Below are 21,436 nucleotides of genomic sequence, written 5' to 3' on the forward strand. Positions count from 1 at the left end.
CAATACCGCGACTCCCCTAAGTGTGACAATCTCGGATACAGAACAATTATCAAGGAAAGATGCATACAGTCAGTGCAAGCTCTGTTTGAAGGGTTTTTGGTAGGAGGGGTAGAAGGCTCAATATAAATCAAGTGATTTAGACCAGTAGTGTGGGCGTTTGAAAAAGGAATTAGAGGTGATTGAGTATTGGAAACAGGAGAAAGGCGGTAGAGCAACAGACATGTTGGAGAGTGGAGCTGAGAGGCAGGTGATGTTAGAGAAAGGTGGAAAGAAGAAGAAACAGCAAACCTCAAGAGTCGGTTGAAGATGGGTACCACAGGGCATGGAGGAAGGTGTCAGAGGTTGGAGGAGGGTTTCATGGGGAGGAAATCATCATCGGGCAAGTGGAGGGAGAGGTACGTATTGTGATGACTCAGATATCATTCTCCCAAAAAACCTGGCCTGGGACCCTTCTCATGTGGCCAGGGAAAGGCAGACTCTACCTGATCCTGACCCTGCGGGGTGGTGTTCTGCGGGAGGATCACAAGCAGGGGGAATCGAGTCAGGAGGACTGGAAAAAACCCTTACCTAGAGACCCTTCCAACTTCATTGCCTACTGTGGAATTTAAACTTTTAAAGGTAAATGTAATTTAAACATTGGGGACTTCATGTCCCACAATGCCCAAAGTACTGGGACGAGGAAGAGGGAATCAGAGGCACTAAACTGCAAAGTGCAGTCTAGTGTTTCCAATGAAACCAGGATAGCTCAGCGGCAACGTGCGTGCTTTGGAAGCAAGACGACTGTCAAGACCCTCAGCCCTGATCCCCACTGGCAAGCCCATTGGCCAGGCGGAATCAGGGCTCGGATCACTAATAAGGCCTGGCATCCACTTCTCAGGCCCTCTTGGGGCCAGTCCTGGCGCCTTTGCCACCAGGCTCATCAGTAAGGAAAGACATCTGCTTGAGGAACTACTTTATTTAGGCTTTCAGCCAACATGGAGGCATCCACATAGCTTGGTTCCTAGAACCAAGCTATGCGGTCTAGTGTTTTGGGTGTGGTGGCCTAGGGCCTACTTTACCTGGACTACTTTACAGTGGCTATTTAAACCACACCCGAACAAGACAACACGCATTGCGTTACTTTGCTTCTAGCAACGTGACACTCACCGTGTCCAGCTTTCTCACGAGCCTGGTGCATTCCGGACCTTCGGAAAAACCAAGAACATCGTTAGCAGCCGAAACTTACCTGCATTCATCATCCTTCACTGCTCGCAGCTCCTGGGCAGCTCTGTTGGTGGAGTTCACTGCCCGGATCGAAGGACCTGAGAAAAGGAAAAAGACATCATTAAAAAGAGGTAGTGGAGACATTACAACCACAAAGCGCCTAAAGACTTACCTGGTTGGTTGCTTTTCAGCCGGCATAGCTCCGGAACTCCATCTGCGCTGGGAACTCACCGCGACCGACGAAAAGAGAAAAGCACAGGTCAGTGAGGACAAGACATCGCTGCGCTACGCAAAGCGCCTCCTTACCGCATCATAGCGCTCTAGCACGCCATCATCTCCCGGTGAGAACCAGCAAATCCAGTTCTCCAAGTGGACACTCTGCGCGCTCCTAGGGAGATAAAAAAAAGAGACATTTAGAACAGAGAAAAGGCATGCAAGAATTACGACGCCATCAATCGCAATAAGACCTACCTGAAAGACACTACAAGGGCAGCAGTCGGTGAAGTAACTGGACCGCCCGCGCCCACAAAAGACAACGCGCCCCTGCCCAGAGAGCCATCCAATTCCGACAACAAGGTGAGATGAAAACCTGGAGGGGCTTGAAACACAAAGGAGGTGGGGGAAAACTTATCTTGGTCGCCCAGTCCTAATATAGTCTTCATTTCCAGGCAGAATCCCATCAACACCGAGACCACACCAGGGAATCACTGGGAAGGGCATTAACGACCAACTGGCTGGGTGGCGTCCCCGTGGATACCAGGTGAGCATACCAGAACGCGAAGCCTCACATAAATAATCCACCTGGGTGCCATGGAAACATCAGAAATCGACCAATTGGCCCAATTTTTGGGGGACCTTCGTGCTGAGGTTCATTCAGCCCAACAAGAGACTAATGCACTCCGGAGAGACCTAATAGTGACCAAGGAGCGCACCCACGAAATAAGCAGACAATTCTTGCAATCGCAGGCAGGGCAGACTCCTCTGCCTGGAGGAAATCCACCGATGCAAAATCCTATCTCACCATCTTATACCCCCACACCAGTACCGATCACGCTGCCTGGAACAGTTCCCCTGGCACCACCAGAAAGGTTTTCAGGCGACCCACGGAAGTATGCAGCACTCAAATCAGTGTTGCCTTCACTTCCTTTGTCGCTCTGGGGCATTTCCAAATGACCAAGCTTGGGTAGCTTTCATCCCATCATACTTGAGTGGAAGTGCAGCGGATTGGTCGGTGCCGTTGGTGACCCATAATGATCCGTTGTTACAGGACTATGGGGGGTTCCAGAGAGAAATGGGAAAACTGTTTGCTCGCCATACCCAGGAACAAGGAGTGGATAACAAACTTTTATCCCTCCGGCAGGGGAACCAAGACTTGTTAACATACATTGCGACTTTCAATAGACTGGTTGCTGAAGCCAGGTGGCCAGAAAACAAAAGAACCACGTTATTCCATCGAGGCTTACGAGGCGGATTAAAGGATGTCTTGGCCCAGACAGTTGATCCCCCCCAGAGACTGTACCGAATTCATAAATCTATTCGTGCAGCTCGATCATCGGTTGCAGGACTTAAAAGCAGACTGGTCCAAAGCAGACTCTCGAGTAGTTTATGTTCGGCCTAAAGACAATGTGGCACGGGGGCCAGACAACGCTGTAGAACCCATGCAGATCGGAGAGATACAACCTCCATTAACAAAACAAGAGCGGAATAAAAGAAGACAACAGCAACTTTGTTTGTATTGTGGAAAACCAGAACATTTTCTGAAAGACTGCCCAATAAAAACCCCAAGGAGGACAGCCGGGGCCACAGAAAAGGATGAAGTTAAGGAATTGGAAAACTACCAAGCTCGGCAACCGCAGAGGTCAGTTTGTCGAGTGATTAGAAAGAGCCACTGACCTCACACTTTGCGATACCAGTGATCTTAATAAATCACCAACAATCGTCAAAGATGCATTCTGTAGAAGCATACATCGACAGCGGAGCAGTTGGGAACTATATAGATCAAGAGTTGGCAGCAGAGATGGGGCTCCCTTTGTGTTCTAAGTCTACCAGGGACAAGGTGACTACCGTGGATGGGACAGAAATCACCTCCGGACCAGTAACCCAGTGCACAGCAGTAGTAACCTTGCTGTGCCAGGATGGACATCGGGAGTGTATTTCGTTCAATCTTATAAAGGCACCTCAGTTCCGGTTGATACTAGGGATGCCATGGTTGGTTGCTCACAACCCTTGGATAGGCTGGCAGGCACAGAAATTAACCTTCTCCAGCAACTGCTCCCTGACTTACTACTCTCCAGACCCGGAACAAGACTCCTGTGTCTCCAAGACTTCCAATACTAGAACCTCTACTCTGGGAGTAACTAATACCTTGCCAGATGAATATCGTGACTTTCAGGACATATTCCAAAAAGACCAGGCTTACACATTGCCGCCGCATAGGCCTTATGATTGTCAAATTGACTTCATTCCTGGGGCACAGATCCCTTGCGGCAGGATCTACGCTCTTACCGAACCAGAAAACCTTCACCTGAAATCCTATTTGGACCAGTACCTCGCAAACGGATTTATCCGCCCACCTAAGTCCCCAGCAGCCAGTCCTTTGTTCTTCGTACCGAAAAAGGAAGGGGACTTGAGGACCTGTATTGATTACCGCGCAATAACCCAGATAACCGTGAAGAACCGCTACCCCTTGCCTGTTATCCCGGAAATGCTAGACCAAGTCAAAGATGCCCAGATCTATACCAAATTAGACCTTTCGGGGAGCATACCACCTGGTCCGGGTCAGAAGCGGAGATGAGTGGAAACCCGCTTTCCGTACCAAATATGGCTTGTTTGAATATCAAGTCATGCCTTTTGGCTCATGTAATGCTCCCGCAGCGTTTCAATATTTCATGAATGATGTCTTGAGAGAACTGATTGACGTTTGCGCCTTAGTGTACATCGATGATATCTTGGTCTACTCGGCCTCAAAACAAGATCATATCCGGCATGTTTGTTCAGTCCGCCAACATCGTTTGTATGCAAAGCTCGAGAAATGTTTTTTTCACGTCACCGAAGTAGAATTCCTTGGTTTCATCCTTTCGCCGAAAGGCATGCATCAGAATGGACGTTCATAAAGTTGACGCTATTCTAAAATGGCCATCACCAACATCTTTGAAGAGGATACAGAGCATGCTAGGCTTTGTGAATTTTTACCGCCGGTTTATCCCAGACTTCTCTGGTGGTGCACCCGCTCACAGTACTGCTACGAAAAAGCAATACAAAGTTTGCTTGGACTGAGGAAGCAGAAATAGCCTTTCAGAAACTGAAACTAAGGTTCACCTCCGCTCCAATCCTGTGGCACCCGCGTCCAGACCTCCCTTATGTCATAGAAACTAATGCTTCCAGTATGGCAATAGGAGCGGTCCTTTCACAGAGGGACCCAGAAACTGGCCAGCTGCATCCTGTGGCCTTCTGGTCAAAAAAATTCTCACCCCCCGGAAATTAATTACGCTCTCACGGACAAAGAACTCCTAGCCATCAAGTCCGCTTTCAAGGCATGGGACACTATCTTCTGGGAGCTAGACACACCATTACAGTGATCACAGACCACCGGAACCTGCAATATCTCAAAACAGCCAAAACCCAGTCTTCACGCCAGTTACGGTGGGCCCTCTTCTTCGCCGAATAGGACTACGTGATCACCTTTTGACCAGGGGTCAAGAATGGGAAAGCTGACGCCTTATCTCGAATGGGCATCGATGAAACGGCGTATACAACTCCAGACCCAGTACCCATCATACCTGAAGACAAACTCTTGGGTATCACAACAGTGTTATCACAAGCCGAATTACGAAACAAAATTTGACAGTCAATGAACCCGGATGCTTTCCTTGCATGGCAAACTCAAGGAGAACAATATTGCATCAAGGATCAGTTACCTTATTTTAGGGACCGGCTATATGTACCCGAGAAGGAGTTACAACAGCATATCATTTCAGGTTATCATGACTCTCTGATCGAAGAACACCCTGGAATCGCTAAAACTTTAGCCAAGGTAAAAATAACTTTTGGTGGCCTACCTGGCGTAAGGACATTGTCCAGTATGTTCAGTCCTGCAGCGTCTGCGCACAAAATAAATCACAGAAACAGAAACCATCGGGTCTCCTACAGCCACTGGACATCCCTCCCCGCTCCATGGCACGCTCTTTCCCTCGACTTTATCACTGATCTGCCACCGAGTCAAGGCTTTAAACACCATTCTTGTAATCGTGGATTTGTTCTCAAAGATGGCACATTTTATTCCTCTCAAGGGCCTCCCGGACGCATCCACCCTAGCAGAAGAATTTCTGGAAAACATTGTCAAGCTGCATGGCTTTCCATCAGTTCTGGTGTCCGTTCGAGACAGCCGATTTGTATCCAATTTTTGGAGAAAATGTTGCGCAATGGCACAGATTGACGTCCGGCTATCCACCAGTCACCACCCCCAGACAGACGGCCAAACCGAGAGGACCAACCAGACCGTCAAGCAGTATTTACGGTGCATGCTGCACCATGAATTGAGAGATTGGAAGGCCTTACTGTGGATAGCCAAGTACACATATAACAACTCCATACATTCTAGCACGGGCCAAACACCTTTTTACGGCAGACATCCATGTACATCAGAACTTGACCTTCCTGCCAGCTTGGAAATGCCTGCAGTAAAGACTCTTCATACAACCATCACTCAGGCGTTCAGAAAGGCGAAGGAACATCTTATTCATGCTAAAGAAAAACAAAAGCACTTCGCCGACCAGCATCGGAAAAAGGCCCCAGACTATCAAGTAGGAGACAAGGTTTGGTTAGCCGCCAAATACGTACCCATCAAAGGGACCCGGACCTTCCATCCTCGATATTTGGGACCCTATACAATCAAGGCAATTATCAACCCAGCAGCCGTCAGATTGGACTTACCACCTAATCTACAAATCCATGCGGTATTCCATGTGTCCCTCTTAAAACCAACGCAACCCAGTACACAAATCAAAAAACCACCTCAACCCATACTAATAGATGGAGAACCAGAATTCAAAGTCAAGGGCATCCTGGACTCTAAGTATTCTAGAGCCAAATTGTACTATCTCGTCGACTGGAAGGGGTTTGGGCCTCAAGATAGATCCTGGGAACCCAGTGAGAACATCCATGCACCACGTCTGATCAAGAAGTTTCATCAGAACTTCCCAACTAAACCTGGACCAGACAGACACCTTGGAGGGGGTGAAGGGGGAGGGGGGGTGCTGTCACAACCCTCAGCCCTGATCCCCGCTGGCAAGCCCATTGGCCAGGTGGAATCAGTGCTCGGATCACTAATAAGGCCTGGCATTCACTTCTCAGGCCCTCTTGGGGCCAGGCCCATCAGTAGGGAAAGACATCTGCTTGAGGAACTACTTTATTTAGGCTTTCAGCCAGCATGGAGGCATCCACATAGCTTGGTTCCTAGAACCAAGCTATGCGGTCTAGTGTTTTGGGTGTGGTGGCCTAGGGACTACTTTACCTGGACTACTTTACAGTGGCTATTTAAACCACACCCGACAAAGATAACACGCTTCGCGTTACTTTGCTTCTAGCAACGTGACACTCACCGTGTCCAGCTTTCTCACGAGCATGGTGAATTCCGGACCTGCAGAAAAACCAAGAACATCATTAGCAGCAGAATCTCACCTGCATTCATCATCCTTCACTGCTCGCAGCTCCTGGGCAGCTCTGTTGGTGGAGTTCACCGCCCAGATCGAAGGACCTGAGAAAAGGAGAAAGACATCATTAAAGGAGATAGTGGAGACATTACAACCACAAAGCGCTTAAAGACTTACCTGTTTGGTTGCTTTTCGGCCGGCATAGCTCCGGAACTCCATCTGCGCTGGGAACTCACTGCGACCTACGAAAAGAGAAAAGCACAGGTCAGTGAGGCAAGACATCGCTACGCAAAGCGCCTCCTTACCGCATCATAGTACTATAGCACGCCATCATCTCCCGGTGAGAACCAGCATATCCAGTTCTCCAAGCGGACACTCCGCGCTCCTAGGGAGATAAAAAAGACATTTACAAACGAGAAAAGGCATGCATGAATTACGACACCATCAATCGCAATAAGACCTACCTGAAAGACACTACAATGGCAGCAGTCAGTGAAGTAACTGGACCGCCCGCGCCCACAAAAGACAACGCGCCCCTGCCCAGAGAGCAGGACAGAGCCCACCGATTCCGACAACCAGGTGAGAAGAGAACCTGGAGGGGCTGGAAACACGAGGGAGGTGGGGGAAAACTTACCTTGGTCGCCCAGTCCTAATATAGTCTTCATTTACAGGCAGAATCCCATCGACACCGAGACCACACCAGGGAATCATTGGGAAGGACACCAACGACCAACTGGCTGAGTGGCGTCCCCGTGGATACCAGGTGAGCGTAACAGACACAAAGCAACATAGGTTTGATCCCTGGGTCCGCGCTTAGAAACCTCTGGGTATTTAAGCGCATTACAAATATGCAACTAAGAGAAAAACTATTACGCAACTACAAAACAAACAATTCCTGTAACAGCGCCTTGATGCCTGCAGGCTGTGTGAACGCTTTAAAAATGTAAAAGAAAAATAAAAAAAAAAAACGAAAAAAATGACCCACCTGAGCGGGACCTTTGAAGATATAAGATCCCCTCAGGTGCAGGCCATGTGAAGTAGGAGGTGGAGTAGTTCCATAGACTCCACTTTGCAGTGGCAGCAAAAGAAGGGAAACTGAGCAGCCGCTATCTATAGGGCAGATGACGGTCCCAAGAGGGTCTCCAACTTTGATGGCCGTGAATGCAGAGGTTGAACGGTGGGAAGGGTTATTGTGAAAAGCTTTCCACCAGGAGAGAGGCCTTCTCCTTACTGTAAATTGTGATCCAGTGGCAGGCGAGCACCAGCGTATTCCTGGAGCGAGGAACACTCCTTTCCCTACCAGAGCAGGCTGTGGGAAGTGAACCCAAGCAGTTTGCCGTGCAGGAGGAGGAGGAGGAGGAGGAGGAAGCAGAAGGCACTGTGGCTGCGGAGCAAGCAGACGCGTAATGCAGCAAACGGCGAGCTCACCACTGTTGGGTAACTCTGGTACGCTCCGTAATCACCCGCTGGCCACTAATATTAATTTTGAATACCAAACCGATGTACAGAAGTTAAAGTGGCATAATAAGAACCTTGTGAACAGACAATAAGGTTATAATTGTAATTATAAAGGTCATAGTCATTGCCAAAGCCAAAAGAGGGCAATACTGAAGCAAGCTAATTATAACCCTTATTGCCAGAGTGAGGAAGAGGCAATAGTTGAAAAGAACCTCAACAAGCATTGTCTAAGCCTAAGAAGAGCAAGTGTGTCAGGGAGATATTGTCAGCATTTGATGAAAAAGTGGGAAAACAAGAGTGGCCGGAAGGAAGCCCTCCTGATAGAAAGCGTTCAGGAGGAGAAGCCCATAGCCTGAATTGCATGTAGAAATCACAAGATTTGAACAAACAGCACCAATGTGCATCATGTCTTCCCAGAAGTAGTAGTAAATACTGATGTTGTTGAAAGTCAAAAGACTAGACCAAACTGTTTGAAGTAACCTTTATGACAGAAGTACTTCTAATAGTTTTAGGAACGTATTGTCCCGACAGGCGAGTATACCAGCATTGGGAGTTTGTAGTAGTAGTACTGTCAGGTTAGTGGACCAGGAAGAAATCATTGTAGTACTCTGTTGTGGTTACAAGTAGTGAAGAAGTGGCAAGACAACTAAAGTGTTTCCTTTGTTGTTTCTTAAGAAGTTGTGTTGAACTATTTTGCTATACGTGGAGAGATAAAGACTTGTCATCTAGTTGAACTGTTCAAGTGAAAGACCTTTGGAGCAAGAAGAACTTTATAATCAAAACGTGGTTACAACTGGAACTTTCCTATTTTAACTTTTGATTGAAAATCCTGCTTTGAATCTGGAGAAGGGAATCCAACTCAGGTTCCAAGGACATACAGTTATTAGGTTTATGCTAAACATAACTGTCATTTTGGTTATATTTGAATTGCCATATATTACCTTTATGAGTTTGATATATGTATAAGTGTGAGGGACAGATTTATTTTTATTAGAGTGTTTTCCTTTAGTTCACTTAGATAGGCAGGGAACTCCTCTTTGGGGTGCTTGTCAAATCCTTTTAAGTTAATAAAATGGCATTTTATGAAAAACATTTACCAAGTTGTCCGCCTCACATTTCTGACCCCTCACAGTATCGGGAAAATGAGAAGCTGGAGAACATCAGGTGGAGATTGGAGGAAGGTGTCTGAGAGGACAAGAGATTAACAGCAGAAGGAATTTGAATAGAAGGACAAGTTGGGGCCCAAGGATGCCAATGGGCTGCAGGGTTGAAAGGCGACCCTTAAACCATAAAAGGGTTACACCTGAAGTGGGAAGAGAAACAACCACGTGGCACAGCATGGAAGTGATACAGACTAAGCCAGATGCTAGAGAGGAGAGGAAGAGGATAGAGACAGGCCCCTTGGGTATGAGGAGGTGGTGGAACTTTGAGCAGGAGACAGATTGCGTTGGTTGGAGAAGGAAGCAGGTCCAGGCAGAAAGGAGGTTCCAAGAGGTCAAGGAGTAAGCCAGTGGGACCTCTCAGTTGGCATACACTAAGCCTGCAACTCTGGGCCTTTGTAAGAAACCTGTTCCAGGCCAACATTTTGGTACAGACCACACGAGGAGCCGCTCATTCAGGACCTGTGGGACCCTGAGGGGTGGCCCCCACATATTCAAGCCATCTACATACAACGTCAAGGGGCCAAAAGGATCAAGAAAGGCCACAGCAATCAAAGAATGAGTGGCAGGGCCAAGGTCTGAAAATCCCCAAATGAGAGGTGGACGGACGGGGGTTTGGTGGAAGATAGGAGGGATGTACAGAGTTCCATTCTGTTTGAGTTTCCATCATGGCCCCAAACCTGCAATTTCCTCAAAACAAAAATGTTGCTGGACTACACTTCTTGCGCTTTGCCACTGTGCAGAGAGAACTCTCCTTTGTGAAGCCCACACACATTTGTTTAGAAGAGAGTTTGCATTTCAAAGTGACGATGAGAGCAAAGAGTAGTCCATCTAGTCTGCATGTACATCACCAGGAAATTAATTTCCGAGCGTCAACATTGAACGCACACACAATGTGACTGGCAACTGCTACCAAGGTTAAGAGATCTACAAATGGCAGACAAGGGTTAACCTGCCTCTATATTTTCTGTTTTGGGTCATTCTAAATGGACTATTAGAAGGGTGAATTCCTTTGAGTCAGCAGAGCAGGTGGCAGCTTATGGAATGAGTGATGGATTCACATGCTCAATATGGTCTACAAGTAAGAAAGAGAATAATCCTATCATGCATACCTACTAGGTATTCCATCCCTTGTACTGACTGGATGACTTCGGTGCATACAGATGAACTGCTGATTCCATTAAGGGTATCATTGGCTTTCTTGATCACCTGAAAGAGGAGATTAAAAACAAAGTCAGCACACAGAAATACAGGTTTTCTTAGCTGTGGTAATTCCTTTGCCTGGGAAGGAAAAGTGGGCAAACTCCTCAGGAAATGCACAATACATTCTCAACCTACCTAGTAATTTCCTTCTCAAGTGTTCCCACTACAGCCCCCATAGTATTGGTATACTTGCAAACTAAAGAAAAAACCATAATGGAGGAATACCCATACAGAAAGAACATTACTGAGAAGCAAAGTCAATTGTTCTTACGATGGAATCCTTCCTACAGATTTCTCATCTTTGATGGACTTCCACAGCAGAACGTAGACCTAGAGGGCGGAAGGATAGCAAGGACAACACTTCAACCAGAAAATTCTGATAGACAGCCCTGCCAAAATGAGCGTCCTGACCAGACAAAATCCTAGCAGGAATGTTTAGCAAATGTGTGCAAAGAAGCCGGCGTAGCTCCCTTGCAAATGTCCTAAACAGAGACCTCAAGTTTCAGACCCGAAGTGAAAGCAAGCCATCTGATGGACTATGCCCTGAGGCCTTCATCTACACCTTTATCAGCCAGTTCACAACATTCCGGGATACAGAGGATGAGCCACCTCGACAAGGTATATTGGTCACGGCTTTGCAGCAGAGGCAACAACATAACATACGAAAAGCTAGTCATCTTTCCTGGCCTCTCTCATTCGAGAGATGTAGTATCCGAGGGCCCAAACTGAGTCCAGGCAATGGAATCATTCCTATGCCTTAGAAGAGAGAAGCAGAGGAGAAAAGACCAGAAGATGGATATTTTGAGGGAGATGGAAATCAGAGACCACTTTTGGAAGGTAGGATGGTCTCACACTCAACGTTACTGTTAGGGACAGTTTTTCTAAAGTCCAACTAAGGGCTTAATAAAACCATACAACTTGGGCAATACAGAATCTCCAACTCTTAGTATAAGGCTCTACCACCTGAGATGAGGGTAGCATGGAGAAAGCAGCCAGGCTTATTTTAGCTCTCTCTGCTGTAAATCAGTACAATGAAATTGTAGCACACATATGGTTCAGAGAAACACTGACACACTAAGTATTGTAAAAACAATGGTTTATTCTAAATACAAGTAGGCCAAGTTAAATCTTGGGTAAATAAGTACCATTTCAATAAGTTATAAACAAAAATATAAAAATCTACACATTGCTTATGGTTTACAAACTGAGGTATAACCTTATTTAGAGAGGCAATAAGCAAGTCAGGGTGAGTCAAACCTAATAGTTATACATTCAGAATAGCATTCTGCTGTTCCTGGGGAATAAGACCTGGTTAGTTACTTTTAGATTACACTTAGTAATCCAAGGGAAGTAGACCCTATTAATCAAGTGATATTGCGTTATTCAATTACAGAATCAATAAACCAACACTGTTACAAGTATACACCTTGCAACATTATTACTCGTAGAACTCAGTTCAGAGATATTCAAGTAACTCATACTTTCTGGAGGGGCCTTAGGCTATTGAATGGTAAGTATGAACACTCAATAACCATTTGAGAATGAAAGCAACACCCAATTATAGTTTAAGAAAGGAAGAATGTATTTCCAGATAATTAATCAACCTATTGGTACATAACTGCTACCTAATAGTTAGTTATACCCAGTCTACTTTTCAGAAGTGTATAATACATTTTTAAGGTAAGTAACTTTATGACTAATTCAGAAATGCTGTACAACAGCTCAGGGAAAGCATAACCCAATTATACACTTAAAGACACAAAGTTTTCAAGTAAAGAACCCATTATACTTTTAAGAATTGCATTCAGCAATTCCAGGTAAGTAAGAACTCATACTTTTTAGAGCAGCTACAAGCAACTCAAAGTATTAACTCCAAGACTGTTTTAGAAGTGCCCTTAAGCAGATCAGGGAAAGCAAAACCCAACAATACATAATACACTTTAAGAATGACAATCTGTTATTCAAGGTAGATAAAACCTATTGGTAAGCTTTTACACTGATTCACTTTAGAAATGATAAAGCAGTACCAACTCATTACTTATCAGAGGCCAGGACACCATTTAACGCAAGAAGACATACTTTTTAGAGGGGCAGTATGCAACTCAAAAGATAAGCATAAACGTAATGACACTTTGTAACATCTTCTATTACAGAGATACAGTTACACCACTATCTTCTTTAGCAATTAAGTACTCTTACATTTGTTATAGTCCCGGGAGGATAGCTCAGCGGCAACGTGCTCGCCTTGGCAACAAGACGACACGAAGCAACACTGGTTCGATCCCCGGGTCCGCGCTTAGAAACCTCTGGGTATTAAGCGCATTATAAATACGCACCTAAGAGACATATTTCTGTAACAGCGTCTCGATGCCCCCGGGCTGTGTGAGCGCTTTAAAAATGCAAATAAATAAATAGTATTCAAGACAGAAGCCTTAGCTTTTACTTTCCTTCCCTAGTCTATAGCATGAGTTTTCTCAGAGCCAGCTGTAGACAGGTCAGGATAGGTTTCAGTTGCAGGAATGTATGAATTCCAAAGGATATCTTTTTTTTTTAAACTTGATTTTATTAGCATCTATAAAGTAAACCAGACATTTTCATGATAACAGAAAAAAACATGTATAACCCACAGTGATCAAAATCGTCTAGATCTCCCAATCTCCCCCTCCATCCCTCCCTCAACCCACCACTCCACCCCCACCCCCACCCCCTCCACCCCCACCTCCAACCCCACATCCAACTCAACTTTTATTCAGTGGTTCAAGTTTCATCTATCACTGTCTCAGATCTGAGGCTTCTCATATTGTTTACATCTCCCTTTTCGGCTCCCAGCCCGGCCTCACTCCACTCCACTCCACTCCACTCCACCAAGATCAGTCTACGTGGCTGTCTTCCTCAAGTCCCCATTTGAGGAGCAGGGCAGACCACTCATTAAGGAATCCCTCAATTCTATCATCCAGAGGATATCTTATTCAACAAGTATTAGCTTTAGAGTTAGTTAAAAGTGTTCAGGGGCTTCACAGAACGCTCCCTATGTGTGTTCCAGCATTAGGCCTGGGCGAATGGTATGGGCAAACTCCCGAACACTAATCACCCACACAGCCTCACAGGATTCACACAAGACTTAAGCTAAGTATTACCCAAGCCAACACAGTACTTTAGGAGAAAAGAAAAGCTTCTGGGTGGATGCCTTTGGGGTCTGGAGACGAAAGACACTGACACTGGATGGGTACTTGCAGCAGCAGTTGCCAGAGGGGGCTTCCAGCAAAGGATTGTTCTCGGATTCTCACAGCTCTGTGTATTTGGTGCCTTTTAACGGAAGCCAGATGAAGGACGAACATCGCCGGTCAGATTCTCTTCATTCTCTCGGTCCTGCACTCTGGTGCGAGGAATTCAATTATTCGAATCTTGTCCCTGGAGGTCCAGCAGGAGTCCACCAAAGTTACAGCAGGATTCGGACTTCGAAGACTATGTACTGCACTCATGCTCGAGGTCCCCTGGTATCATCGGTTTGCAGCCAACCAAGGTCACAGCATGTTGAGAAATGGGTCGTTTTGCAGGTCTTCTCAAGACTAGTGGATCTCACCAGACTCTGGGTAGGAGTCTTTGCATTCGGGACCCAACGTACGTTGGAAGGGTTACATCAGGCTCCGGGTACACAACAGACTCTCCGGTCACAAGAAATCTTTACAGCCGTCTTTTTCCATCTTCGTCTTTGGATTTGCTTCCAGTGGTCGACTTGTCAGCAGCTTCCAGGATCGGAGTATTTGTCAGGAACTAAAGCACAGCTTCTTCAAACTCCCTGCATTTTACAAAAAGAGGCGATCAGGTTGTCCAATCAGGACAGCCAGGCCCCCCAGTGGAAACTGGTTCCTTTTAGGCAAGGTGAAAGACAAAGGGCTGCAGAGTTTTGGACGCCTGCTTCGCTTCCGGCCTTCTCAGACAATCTAGAGCCTCCGCGGGGAATACAAAGTATTTCCGCAGAAGACAAACCTTCAACTAGGGCCTTTCCCACCTAGGACGGCAGAAGAAGACCCAAGTAACAACAAGCAAACAAGGGATGGAAAAAAAAGGGGTCCACTATTCTAGCAGAATTATGGCTGTCCTGTGCATTACCACAGCTGATTGGACAGCCTGCAAGTAATAATGACAAAATAAGTCATAAAAGTAGTTTCACTGCCACCAGCCATTCAGGTAAACTTGGAATTGTAACAAAAAGGTTACCAGGTAACTAAGCAAGGGGATACATTGAATCGGCTCAGCACTCCACGTAAGGTGCCGTTTGCTGGCTCACTATATACAACGTAAAGGGGATGGAAATACCACTTTACCCCTTGGTAACAGTAGTTCACCCAATTACATTAAAGAGAAATTAAAAGGAAGCCACTGCATTTAAAATGCTGTGTGCTGCCATAGTACTTTACAGTCAGTCCAAAGTAATAGGAAACTATAACTCCAATGGCACACTACGGAGAGACATAAGAAGGTCACTCATAAAAAGAGTAAAAAACTAGGTATGGGGGGGTTCCCTTCACCTATGGATAAGGAGAGACATGCATTACTCACCGTAATAGCATTTCTGATGATTGTATCTGCTTAGATTCACATGCTGTGCATATAGTCCGACATCTAGTGGTAATCAGGGAGTATTGCATCTTTCATTTGAGGATCAAAAGGGGACATCGATATAGTCATGACTGTAACACTATCCCTAACGTGACGTGTAGTGTACCCAAAATCCCTCACGCGTCGAGGTCCCTCAGATTGTGTTTTTTCTGCCGTGAGGGAGCCTTATAGTCAGCGTGAGTGAGTACAGAAGAGAAAAGATGTAAGAGGTCTATGTTCCTTCTACTCCATGAGGTAAGGAAGGGGGACGCATGTGAATGTAACCAGATACAATCATCAGAAATGCTATTACGGTGAGTAATGCATGTCTTCTGATGCTTGGTAATCTGCTTAGAATCACATGCTGTGCATAGATTAGCTAGCCGAACCCAGAGATGGTGGTGGGTTGTGAGAAGGAACAGTAGAAAAGAGATGCCTTAGCACTGCTTGTCCCACCTGAGAATCAGACTAGGAGTTTGTATCTAGGCAATAGTGGTGTGTACAGAACTGTGGGTTGCTGCTTTACAAATGGACTCAAGAGGAACATTTGCAATGAAGGCTATGGTAGCCCTGTGCCCCGAGCAGTGTGTGCTCTAGGCGTGAAGGGCAGATCTCTCTTGGCAAGAGTGTAGCACAGTGTGATGCAGTTTACTATCCACTTTGAAATAGCTGATTTAGAGACAGGATCCCCTTCTCTACCAGCTGCACTGAAAGGAAAAACTGGTTTGTTTTTATTAGCGGTTTTGTCTTTTCCAGATAATACATGACCGTTCTCCTAACATCTAGTATGTGGAGGCTTCTTTCTGCCACGTTAGTGGTGTTCTGGTTTACATGGAACTTTAAAATACATTTAGGTGCAAATCGTGGGTGAGTGCGCAGGACCACCTTATCTTTGTGAATCCTGACAAATGGGTCCTGAACTGAAAGGAAGGTAGTCTTGTAAGCGAGTGCTTTAAGGCTAGCCTTATGCATTGGTTCAAAGGGGGGGGGGGGCATTAGTCTGATAAGTACAACATTCAGGTCCTAGGGGATGAAGCCTTTTTACCCCTTCCATAAATGCTTTAATTACTGGAATTTTCCACCACAAAACTTTCTTCTGGGACGTGGTGTATGCTGAAAGCGCAACTACATTGACCTTTAGGGAATTGAAAATCTCACAGGTGAATTAAGTACAGGACAATAAGTGTTGGTGTGCATTGAATAGGATCAATGCTTTTGCCATTACACCAGATGAGGGTGTGTTTCCAGTTGCTGGAGAAGCAATGCCGTGCTTCCCTGAGTATGTCCATACATCTTTGAGGGAGTTGGAGGTGCCCAAACTATGACCTCAGGAGCCAGGCTAAATTAAGAGTTTGAGGGCATGGATGTAGTGTCTCCCCCTTGGTCTTGCAACAGCATGTTGTAAGGGCATGGAAGCTTCCTGGGAGGGCAGACTAACATTTCCATGAGATAGGCGAACCAAGGTTGGCAGGCCCACATCAGGGCCACCAGAATCATCCTGACTGGCTCTTGGTGCATCTTGAGCACTATCCTGTTGGGGGGAGGGAGGATAGACATTTCCCTGACCATGATATCGAGAGACTGTTCCCCTTGGAGCAGTTCTGAGGGTACCTGGAGGCGTAATCTGGGCATTGTGCGTTCTGCAGAGTTGCAAACAAGTCGATCTCTGGGAAGTCCCAGTCTGCGAAGACGTTGAGTACAATGTCCTTGTGTAGTTGCCACTCATGCTCTATGGGTAGGGGTAAGTCTCTACTGATCATGTCCGCCAGAAGATTGAGTTCCCCTGGAACGTGTTGCGACAGGAATAACAGCTTGTGTTTGAGAGCCCATTTCCATATGTTTGGAGACAGTTTGGACAGCCCTAGAGAGTGAGTGCCCCCTTGTTTAAGTAATACATGGCCGTAGTACTGTACGTGAGGACTAGAACGGTCTTCCCCTGGATGTTGAGTTTGGAAAGTCTTCTGGGCCTTGAACACTGCTAGAAGTTCCAACAAGTTTATGTGGTTGGATGCTACTGCTGGCAACCACACGCCGTGCGCCGTCTAATTAAGAAGGTGACCGCCCCCCGTCCGAGATGCATCTGTGGTGAGAGTGCCTTCTACTGTGGGCGTGGTGAAGGTTTTCCCTTGACCACCACTGCAGAGACTGAAGGAGGGCTGCTGAGACAACCACTGGATCGTCCCATTGTCTGCTGGCCTGACACCATTGGCTCGAGAGCCACTCTTGCATCGGGCGCATGTGCAGACATGCGTGTGGAACTAGATAGATGCAGGAGGCCATCATCCCTAACAGTGGCATGGCTTTGCGTACGATCACTTACCTGGCTACAATAGTGAGGGATCTGACACAGCATGTTTTGAACCCTCTCGTCGAGGGAAAGACCAGGCCAGGCTCCTAAACTGTTTGACCTGACTGGGGTCTAGGCTGGCCTTTTTCCTGTGGATCAAGAGCCCTAGGCTGAAGTGGATGTCTACCATCTTCTGGGTATTTGTTAGGCATATTCCGTACGAATCCCCTGTTATTAGCCAGCCCTCGAGGTAAGGATAGACTGGGATGGACTGCCTGCGCAGATGAGCAGCTACTACCACCATTACCTTCGTGAACACCTGTGGAGCGGAGGCAATGCCGAAGGGAAGCACCTTGAACTGATAGCGGGTGTCCTCTATCATGAACCTTAGGTACTTTCTGTGCGCTGGCAACCTTGAAATATGAAAGGATGCATCTTTCATATCCAACGTGGCCATGTTAATCCCTGTGCCGCAACAGCGGGATTACCTCCTGTAATGTTGTCATTCTGAATCTTTGCGGTTTGACATAGTTGTTCGCTGGGCGCAAGTCTAATACAGGGCGCATGGTGAGATCCTTTTTGGGTACAAGGAAGTACACTGAATAAATAACCCTGTTTACCTGGTGAATCGGGACGACTTCTATGGCGCCCTTTTACAAAAGGATCTGCACCTCTTCCAGCAGGATTTGCAGGTGTGCTGGTGATAGAAGTCTGCTCTTTGTTGGGTGGTATTGAGGTGGCCGGTGGAACTCTATGCAGTAACCGTGGCTGACTGTCTTGAACACCCAATGGTCTAATGTGATCCCCTCCCATGCGTGAATTAATGATGACAAGCATCCACCGACCGGGGAGGCATGAGAGGGGCCCCGAACGGTGAGTCACTTTGCTGTGGAGGCCGGGGAGCCTCTTGAAGTAGAGTTCCTGCCTCTACCCTTGCCTCTGCTGAATTAGGGATGCCACAGTACTGATTTTGCGACGGTATGATAACCTTCATGTAAAATGATGGTATACCGTGGTTATCACAGTACATCACACATGCGTGTTTTACCATTATCTTAGGTAATATTTTGCCAGGTGAAGTCCCACATTTTCACCCAAGACACAAAACAAAAAACTAGTGATGGCACCAAGAAGTTGCCTTAGTTCTTCTTACATACAAAGAGGGATCCTGGTGGTCCAATTTAACTGTCAGTTGTCACAAACAATAATACAACCTTTATAGACGTTTTATATAACTGTTAGAGAAGTAGGAGGTCCTGGCCCCTTGCAGACCACAGCACTTTGCAATTGCAAGCAGAGCTATCAACGTATGGCACATGGGACGTGTTGGGTAAAACATTAACATTTATCTGCTCGGGTAGGAGATTGCTAAAGCATCAGGCCTGGCTGCAGTCAATGAACGGATTAAAATACATGTAAAAAAATCAGGTTTCATTTTATGCTTTCCTTGAAAAGAAACCGTGCTTGCTGCGAAAATTTGCATTAATATGATCTACTTTTTTCAGAAGCAGTACGTGGTACGCCACAGTTTATGTATCTTTAATAAACAGATGTTACAAAAAAAAATAAACACCTTATTTTACACAATTCACACACCTACAATAAAACATTTTCGAATGCAAATCCCACAGGAGTACGAATTGTGTAAAGTGGGGTGTTTATTGCACAACGCAGACCATATTGGGTACACTGCTTGCAATTGATTGCAAGCAGTGCACCCTAATAAGTATAGGCCCCACACCAGCAAGCATTCACATACTTGCTCAGATAATCCAGGAGAGCAAAGGGAAATACTGGTGTCAGAGTGGAAATGCTTGAGATAGCCCTTTCACAATGCAGTAGGGAAATCGCTATGAAGGGGAGAACGTCTGCTGGATTCAGTTGTGAACTTGCCGAGAGCCAAAGTAGATCATAACAGAATCTTTCTCGGTGAAGCTATAATATATCCAAAAGGGGCCCAGCACCATTTAAAGTTTCTTTTTCATTGCGTGGCATAGGCATATCTATGCACAAATGGAGCAGACGCACCTCTCTTGGGCATTTTAGTGAAATTGCAAGTGACATTTGGGGTGGCATACTCTTCCAAACAAACATTCATTTTATTTTATTTTGACTGCAGATTTTGAAAGAAATACATATTTCACTTTTTCAAATACAAATCGCACATGATTAATGCAACGCGAATTGCGTTTGAAAGTTATATTGTAGTTTTGCGAATTGTGTAAAATTAGGCATCTACTCTGAATAAATAGGATCCACTTGAAAGACCTTCATGCAAGCAGTCACCTGGAGGATAAACGAGGCTTGAGTGGAGGACTGCTGCAAGTCCATGATTTACTTTACAAAACAAATGCTTCATGGAATCGGAGCATTTTTTTTAATTTCTATAACCTTTGTTGTACATGACAAATGACATACCTGCCTTGCTGTGTGCTGCATCCAGGGCTCTAATGCCGGTGTGGCGCGCACACATCATTAACATGATGCTCTGATGCCCCCGACGATCAGCTTTCTGTTTTCTGTCATGACTCACCAGCGACTCGAATCTTCTCTGTCTGCAAACAATGGGACTGCAGCGGCCGTGATGGCTCAGGCTCCCCAGTCCCCACTTATGGATAGTACTACTGGCTGACAGTGGGCAGGGCACACTGGTGGGACAGGACTGGGGCTTATGTCTACATGTGCAACTGTTTGACAGTTTGACTCCTTTTGCAACGTGCGCTGGAGGTGTGGGGGCAACTCAGCCCAGGCAGACTCCACCTCCACTCCCAGGCTAGCCTCAGGGATAACAGAATCCAATGGCTGCCTGTCACCACTAGGGATGTCACGGTATTAGTTTTATGACGGTACAATGACCTTCTTGCCAAATGACGGTATATCATGGTTATCGCGGTATAGCAGGTGGAGTTAACTAATCTTAACAAATATTTTGTAAAAGGTCATAAATTGTCAGATTCATCATCACAAACAAAACCAGGCACCCAGGGCCAGAATTGGGCTTTTCAACATACTTTCCACTGAAATGCCACCCCTTGCTTCCACCAAACAAACACACGTGTGGAGAGGAGGAGGGGGGGGGGGGGCGGGCCCTGCTGCGACTGGCAAAGCAAACTGAATAGCTTTTCTTAAGTGGTCATTTAGGCTTTTAGCTCCCCCACTGGCTACTGGTGAAGATGACCATGTTGCCATCTTGATAACCTGCATGCCACAGATCAATGGAGGTTGATGGTACTATGCACTTGTTTGCATGTTCTCTTTCTCTCTCTCTCTCTCTCTCTGCCCCCTCTCTCTCTCTCTCTCTGCTTCTCTCTCTCTCTCTCTGCTTCTCTCTCTCTGCTTCTCTCTCTCTCTGCGCCTCTCTCTCTGCCTCTCTCTCTGCCTCTCTCTCTGCCTCTCTCTCTGCCTCTCTGCCTTTAGTTTACTTGTGGGCCAAAAGGTGTTCAGTAATCACGGACATGTTAACCTTTGGTATGGCAGCAGGGAATGCCCACAGAGATGAGTGAATTTTGCGGTGTGCCTTATTATATGTAAATTCAATGATAGAATCATGGAAATCCCCCATTGTCATATATTTAGAAACCATCCATTATAAATATATAAACCCCAAAGCCGCCAACCCATTTAAACCCTTTTCCTTCTTGGAACTGTATTTATTCTTCCTATTGCTAACATATTGATTGTGTGTCAGGCACGTGTGGTTTATGGAATGGCATTAAAAACTGCGCCAACTGAAACTACTTGGCAGACGGCACATCCAACAGTGCAAGACCAAGACTACGCAGCACCTGCTTACTGCAGCCTTTCCAAATCAGATTGAAAAGCACACTTAACGGTATAAACGGTATACCGGTATAAACAATGTAACAGTTATT

General features: G+C 46.1%; 1 protein-coding gene across 11 annotated transcripts in view; it reads right to left on the reverse strand.

Annotated features, from left to right (window-relative positions):
* The window catches only part of SYNRG (synergin gamma), a 1,253,369-nt gene that overhangs the window by 153,918 nt on the left and 1,078,015 nt on the right, over positions 1–21,436 (reverse strand). For all 11 annotated transcript variants that reach the window (XM_069614681.1, XM_069614680.1, XM_069614679.1 and 8 more), the window contains one exon: positions 10,585–10,681. In XM_069614681.1, coding sequence (XP_069470782.1) covers positions 10,585–10,681 — 97 coding nt within the window. The remainder of the gene's footprint in view (positions 1–10,584; positions 10,682–21,436) is intronic.

The sequence above is a fragment of the Ambystoma mexicanum genome, chromosome 9, assembly GCF_040938575.1.
Source record: "Ambystoma mexicanum isolate Mex_15411 chromosome 9, UKY_AmexF1_1, whole genome shotgun sequence".
Lineage (NCBI taxonomy): Eukaryota > Metazoa > Chordata > Amphibia > Caudata > Ambystomatidae > Ambystoma > Ambystoma mexicanum.